This window comes from Pagrus pagrus (assembly GCF_965226575.1).
Source record: "Pagrus pagrus genome assembly, contig: HAP1_SCAFFOLD_538, whole genome shotgun sequence".
NCBI lineage: Eukaryota > Metazoa > Chordata > Actinopteri > Spariformes > Sparidae > Pagrus > Pagrus pagrus.
The window spans coordinates 2,501-10,000 of record NW_028174930.1 but is presented as its reverse complement, the minus strand read 5'-3'; the positions used below and the strand labels follow the sequence as shown (position 1 = coordinate 10,000).

Genomic DNA, 7,500 nt, shown 5'->3' with positions numbered 1-7,500 from the left:
AAATTAAATAAAATTATTCCTTACAAGGTTTGCTGATATTTTCAATGGGTTCTTGTTCACAGTGATCCTGACTATCATTATGGAAAATATCAAGACATTTTACTGTATGGTTTTATAATAAATTAAATTTAAAATCCCTCCCAGTGTCAAAGTGCATCAAGGCGAATGGATAATATCCTCAATTTCAAAAATGTATTAAAGTTATTCCTTAAGAGGTTTGCTAATATTTTCAATGGATTCTTGTTCACAGTGATCCTGACTATCATTATAGAACATATCAAGACATTTTACTGTATGGTTTTATAGTAAATTATATTCAAAATCCCTCCCACTCTCAAAGTGCATCAAGGCGAATGGATAATATCCTCAATTTCAAAAATTAAATAAAGTTATTCCTTAAGAGGTTTGCTAATATTTTCAATGGATTCCTGTTCACAGTGATCCTGACTATCATTATGGAAAATATCAAGACATTTTACTGTATGGTTTTATAATAAATTCAATTTAAAATCCCTCCCAGTGTCAAAGTGCATCAAGGCGAATGGATAATATCCTCAATTTCAAAAATTAAATAAAATTATTCCTTACAAGGTTTGCTGATATTTTCAATGGGTTCTTGTTCACAGTGATCCTGACTATCATTATGGAAAATATCAAGACATTTTACTGTATGGTTTTATAATAAATTCAATTTAAAATCCCTCCCAGTGTCAAAGTGCATCAAAGCGAATGGATAATATCCTCAATTTCAAAAATTAAATAAAATTATTCCTTACAAGGTTTGCTGATATTTTCAATGGGTTCTTCTTCACAGTGATCCTGACTATCATTATGGAAAATATCAAGACATTTTACTGTATGGTTTTATAATAAATTCAATTTAAAATCCCTCCCAGTGTCAAAGTGCATCAAGGCGAATGGATAATATCCTCAATTTCAAAAATGTATTAAAGTTATTCCTTAAGAGGTTTGCTAATATTTTCAATGGATTCCTGTTCAGAGTGATCCTGACTATCATTATGGAAAATATCAAGACATTTTACTGCATGGTTTTATAATAAATTATATTCAATTTATTATAAAACAATTGAAAATTGAAAATATTAGCAAACCTCTTAAGGAATAATTTTATTTAATTTTTGAAATTGAGGATATTATCCATTCGCCTTGATGCACTTTGACACTGGGAGGGATTTTAAATTGAATTTATTATAAAACCATACAGTAAAATGTCTTGATATGTTCTATAGTGATAGTCAGGATCACTGTGAACAAGAATCAATTGAAAATATTAGCAAACCTTGTAAGGAATAATTTTATTTAATTTTTGAAATTGAGGATATTATCCATTCACCAGTATGCACTTTGATAGTGGGAGGGATTTTGAATACAATTTACTATAAAACCATACAGTAAAATGTCTTGATATGTTCTATAGTGATAGTCAGGATCACTGTGAACAAGAATCCATTGAAAATATTAGCAAACCTCTTAAGGAATAATTTTATTTAATTTTTGAAATTGAGGATATTATCCATTCGCCTTGATGCACTTTGACACTGGGAGGGATTTTGAATACAATTTACTATAAAACCATACAGTAAAATGTCTTGATATGTTCTATAATGATAGTCAGGATCACTGTGAACAGGAATCCATTGAAAATATTAGCAAACCTCTTAAGGAATAATTTAAATACATTTTTGAAAAGCAGGAAATTATTAATTCGCCATGATACACTTTGACACTGGGAGGGATTTTAAATTGAATTTATTATAAAACCATACAGTAAAATGTCTTGATATTTTCCATAATGATAGTCAGGATCACTCTGAACAGGAATCCATTGAAAATATTAGCAAACCTCTTAAGGAATAACTTTAATACATTTTTGAAATTGAGGATATTATCCATTCACCAGTATGCACTTTGATAGTGGGAGGGATTTTGAATATAATTTATTATAAAACCATACAGTAAAATGTCTTGATATTTTCCATAATGATAGTCAGGATCACTCTGAACAGGAATCCATCGAAAATATCAGCAAACCTATAATTTCCCTCATGTTTAACCGTTGCACCAGGTATAAAAAACTGCTTTCCCATCCATTTTGGCCAAGTCGGGCACCCGTACCGTAAGTGCAGTAATAGATGCGCAACAGATACTAAGCGGCGGCTGACTTTACGGGGCTTTTTCAATCGGCGGCTGGCGTGACCGCAGTGACGAGACGTCACACGTGTTCATAAAGACTCGAGTTAAAGTCATTTATAGTTATATTTGTATATTTACATGTATTGATTGTTTCATTGATTATCGGATCAAATATTCAGCATTTTTCTTGTAACTGGAATCTGTGTTTATTATAATCTGATGACTGAATAATGAATTTAAAAATGTTTTCATTTGGTTTGATGCAGCATGTAATCTGTAATCTGTAATCTGTAACTAAATATATCAAATAAATGTAATGAAGTTGAAATATAAAGTAGCAGAAAATGGAAATACTCACGTTAAGTACAAGTTCCTCAAAATGGTACAGTACTTGAGTAAATGTACTTCATTACGTTCCATCATCGTGACGATAGAAATAGTAAATCAATGACTAAAAACTCACTGATGATCAGCGGAGGAAGTATTCACACCTTTTACTTCAGTTAAACCTCTAACCAGTGAAAGTACAAAGTATTCATTATGCAGAATAATATGTGTGATATTATTATATTATAATTACTGATGCAGGCATGTATTCATCACTTTAGCTCATTCTAATGTGCTGCTGTAATCATACATCATCAATTATTATTGATTATATTTTGTACTGAAACTGAAAATGGATGTAAAGAAAGAAAGGGCAGCAGAGAGGAGGCGTCCGCTTCAGATGTCTGTCAGAGAAAAAAGAAACTTCTTCTGAAAGACGCAGGAAACAAAACAAGGCAGCAAAGACAGAGTTTGCATTTGTGAACAAAAAATTGACAAAAAGGTGATTAATGTCTGAAAAACACAGCGCTGTCATCAAACGTGTCGTCAGAAATAAACACACGTGGATGACGTCACCACTTCAGAGGCGCTCAGGATCATCGACGTGTTCACGCATGTTGAACACTTCAGAGCCTCTGAGAGGATCAAAGGCTCCGACTGACGGACATCAGAGGACGGACGGCGGCAGATTAAAGACCAAAGTCACATTCAAAATGTCTGTCACCTTTTATTTTCCATAAATCAGCGTCAGAGTTAAAGACTCAACTGTTTCCTACCTGTTTACACACACACACACACACACACACACACACACCACATCAGAGCTCCACACAAAGGCTACACACCTTTGATGACCACACACACACACACAGAGAGAGAGAGAGAGAGAGAGAGAGAGAGAGAGAGAGAGATTAGCTGTGTGTATTCATATTTCTAAGCAGGAGGAAATGTTTTGAAGCTGTGTGTGTGTGTGTGTGTGTGTGTGTGTGTGTGTGTGGGCTGAAGCTGCTGTGATCTGCTGTCAGAGGATGTAATTAACACTCACTTATATTAACCACACACACACACACACACACACACACACACCTAATCTGCCTGTGGTGATTTTTCTTTGGCCTTTAGCATCAAAACATCTGCTAGCTTTAAGCTAACTCTTTTCATTTACCATTTCTCAGTGTAAACGCACAACAAACACAAACAGGTTCATTTTGTGTCTCTGGATGGAAATCTCTGTTTAAATAATATAAACAGACCGAGAACAAAACACATTAGTTCAGCTCAACTTATTAAATCTTAGAAGAACAGACGTCAGCTCACATGATTCATCCTGTGATGTAACGAGCTTCCTATTGTCTTCTCAGTGCTCGTATCAGAGCGAACGCTCATAACATCAACATCAGTGTTTGTGGTTACGGTGAAACGACTGTGAAAGAAAAGCCTGTGAGCTTTTCATCCACTTCCTGTTTACCTTTCCATCTGACGGAGCTTCTGTCTGTCCGGCCGTCTCTTTCTCTGACGAACAAACGAGCCGTCACAGGAAATTAAAGAGCAGATAAGAAGCATGTGAACGCACGCACACACGCGCGCGCGCGCACACACACACACACACACACACACACACTGATGTCCATCCAGATGCCTCTGTCAGTCTCACACTCAGTGTTGAGGGCAGACAAACACACACAGGTGAACAGGTGTTGTCCAGGTTACTGCAGGTTTTAATGGTGACACAGGTCAGAGGTCAGATACAGACTCAGTTTCACATCTCAACACTTTGAATAAAAACATTAATGACACAAAATAAACTCACATTTACATGGAATCTTTTTAATTAATGCCAAACAGCTTTATATAATTATATAAATACGGGATTCATGAATGAAATGTATGTTTCAGCAGAAACATCCTCCTGATCTCAGCTGTTTATTTTCATATGAGGACAGATTCATGTTTACATCATGTTGGCTGAGAAATTTAAATTAAGAGGCTCTGAAACTTTCAACGATATTAATTGAAATAAATGGACTGATGTACAAACTGTCCGACTGACCGTCCGCTAACGGTAGCAACAGTAAAAAGTGAGCGCAGCTTTTTAAGGACTGAATTAAACAGTGTGTTTGCTCTAACATTAGCTGCTAGTGTTAGCATGTTGGGCTAACTAACTCTCAGCTCCAGAATATCCACCATGTTCTGGATGCTATCAGAGATAAAGCTAACATTAGCGACCCCTGAAACAGAAGCACTTTATTTCCAGCTCTTGCAGGCTGAGCGGATCCTCGACTGCTGAGAGTGATGACATTTGTACCTTTGTCATGTTAGCTTTAGCCTCTGAGTTAGCATGATGACATGTTCAGCCATCAAAAGCATATTTCAGGCTCATTTACAGGTTTTTTATTTCGATTTCACACAGATGAAAACCTAAAACAGTCGGTGGAGACGAGCTCATTTTAAGTAGCTAGCTACAAACTGTGCTAACAGCAGTGAGCACGGCTGTAGTTCACGTCCGTCTGAAGTCCAGGACACATTGTTTCAAAAATCGCTGTGAATTTAAATCTGCATTCAACGTTCAACACTGGTGCATAGTAACAGTACGAAGGGGGCGGGGCGTAGCTAACGGTCAGTTGGAGGTCATCAGGCGTCTTTTAGTGGAATTATCATAAATGTATTTCGATTCATGACGGTGCAGCTGATCCTCACGGCCTGAACATGAACTGTGCTGCTCAGTGATGAATCAATCACATTCAAACCTACAGTGTGGAAACTATGTCTCCCCCTTCAGGCAGCGAGAGTAATTACACAACGTACACCGACAGGTGAGCTCTCTTCAAGTCTTCCTCTGAACAGCTTATTTTTTCATCTGGAGCCTCAGAAACTTCTGCTGGACGCTTCTTAGGTGGGTCCGCCATCGCCCTCATAGCCTACTCCGTCACTATGGTTACCCCTCCTTCGGCTCTGACGGACCAATCATTGCTGGTTGGTGTAAATGACATCATAAAGTGACCGCTGACTCCAGATTTAAAAACTCTGACATCCTCTGAAATACAGAGAGATTTACATGGTGCTGAAAAGCTGACTCAGCGCCGTGTGAACCCGTTTGATCAGAGCCGGACGGTACCAGACGTTCGTTATTTAAAGGAGCCACACTGCAGGTTTAATGTTACATACAGGACGTGTACGAGGCTTTAATGTTGACACCGTCCCTTTAAGAAGCGTTCGATGTCTGCTCTGTTCTGACTGTGACGACAGGAAGTCTGATGATGAAGGTAAAAGGTGTTCAGAGACAACATCACAACATGGACATCTTCAGGTGTGTGTGTGTGTGTGTGTGTGTGTGTGTGTGTGTGTGTGTGTGTGTGTGTGCGTGTGCGTGTGTGTGTGTCACTCCTCCGTCTCTTCTTCTTCGCTGTAGTCGCTCAGAGGAAACTCACGACTCTCCTTCTGTGTGTTGTAGCTCTTCCTGTGCATCACACACTCCTGGTCAATGATCGCCTGCAAAACACACACACACACACACACACACACACACACACACACACACACACACACAGTTGATCAATAAACCTCCCTCTCGTGTGTGTAATCAGTGTGTAATTGAGAGTTTATTAGTAGAAACGTTTCCTCTGCAGCTTTGAAGGCAGCAGCCTCTGATCTCTGATCAGTCTAATCACTGTGTAATGACTTCACACACACACTTTGGCCTCAACATCACAGACACACACACACACACACACACACTTCCTGCTGATCTGTCAGGACCTGCCACTACACTGTGTGTGTGTGTGTGTGTGTGTGTCTTAATAAGCAGTGTGCAGTTGAACATGACACATTTTGTTTTCAGGATGCAGCCACATTTATTTCAGATAAATTCAGCTGCTCTAACACATGAAGCGCACTTCTTCTTCTCTGAGTCATAACTCTGTCAAATCTGAACACACAGACATGACACACACACGTTTACATTGTGTATAACTCAAACCTTCTGAGGACATCGTGGTCTCTGACGTCCATCACAAATAAACATCAATAAAAACACTTAGAATTCATAGAACAAAAAAAGCTCTTTAAAACTGCAGAACTCCCCTGAGAATATCCATGTTTTTAAGCGTTGTTCAGTCTCACAGCGATCCAGTGATAGTTGTTCATACATTAATGAGTTCACTGCAAACAGGAAGTGCTATTAACTAATTCGGCTCACTTTGAATGGAGAATATCTGAATAAATGACTCACAGCTAACTCACTGAATCCATGGAAACACTATTATTATTATTATTCTGTTCACATCTCCCAAAGCATCATGGGAACTGTAGTAAAAAACATAAACATAACCTAAAATATAACACTAATATACAAATAATAATAATAAAGCCTCCCACAGTTTAAACAGGTCTTATATTTACCATCTTCTCCTCCCTGACAGCAGGGTTACGTAACAGGAAGCAGAGCGGAGCGTACAGGATGTTGATCACCCCGATAAACACCATGAGACACGGAAAACCCACCGCCTGCACCAGAGCGCCCCCTGTGGATGGACCTGGAACAACACACGATTCTTAAATATTAATTCAGTTCTTAATATTAATTATTTTTTGTCTTTTTTAGTATTTTTCTATAAATAAGACGACGATAAGATGATAAGATACGATGAAGTTGTTTCACTTCCTTAAAATAACAAATTCTTTAGTGATTTTCACATCAAACAAAAACAACAACAAGATGTTTGTTTTTAAATTAGCCGTCAACAATTTTAACCATTTATGGTCATTGTACCACTAATGCTGTGTGTGTGTGTGTGTGTGTGTGTGTGTGTGTGTGTGTGTGTGTGTTACCTATAGCGAACCCCATACACAGCGCCACGTCAGCGATGGCGTAGACGCTGCCGTAGACGGAGGCGTGACGGATGTCGACCAGGTAACCCATGATGGCCATCATGGAGGAGTCGACCATACCTGCAGGGCGAGCACACAGGTGTGATCACAGCTCAGAGTTATTGATTATTGATTTATGAAACATCCAACCTG

General features: G+C 38.2%; 1 protein-coding gene across 1 annotated transcript in view; it reads right to left on the bottom strand.

The window, feature by feature from the left end:
- Positions 1-3,255: 3,255 nt before the first annotated feature.
- The window catches only part of LOC311254181 (chromaffin granule amine transporter-like), a gene marked incomplete at its 5' end in the record, with an annotated part of 6,682 nt that continues 2,437 nt past the window's right edge, over positions 3,256-7,500 (bottom strand). Inside the window, 3 exons of the mRNA XM_084384577.1 lie at positions 3,256-5,970; positions 6,880-7,013; positions 7,309-7,428. Coding sequence (XP_084240703.1) covers positions 5,860-5,970; positions 6,880-7,013; positions 7,309-7,428 — 365 coding nt within the window. The remainder of the gene's footprint in view (positions 5,971-6,879; positions 7,014-7,308; positions 7,429-7,500) is intronic.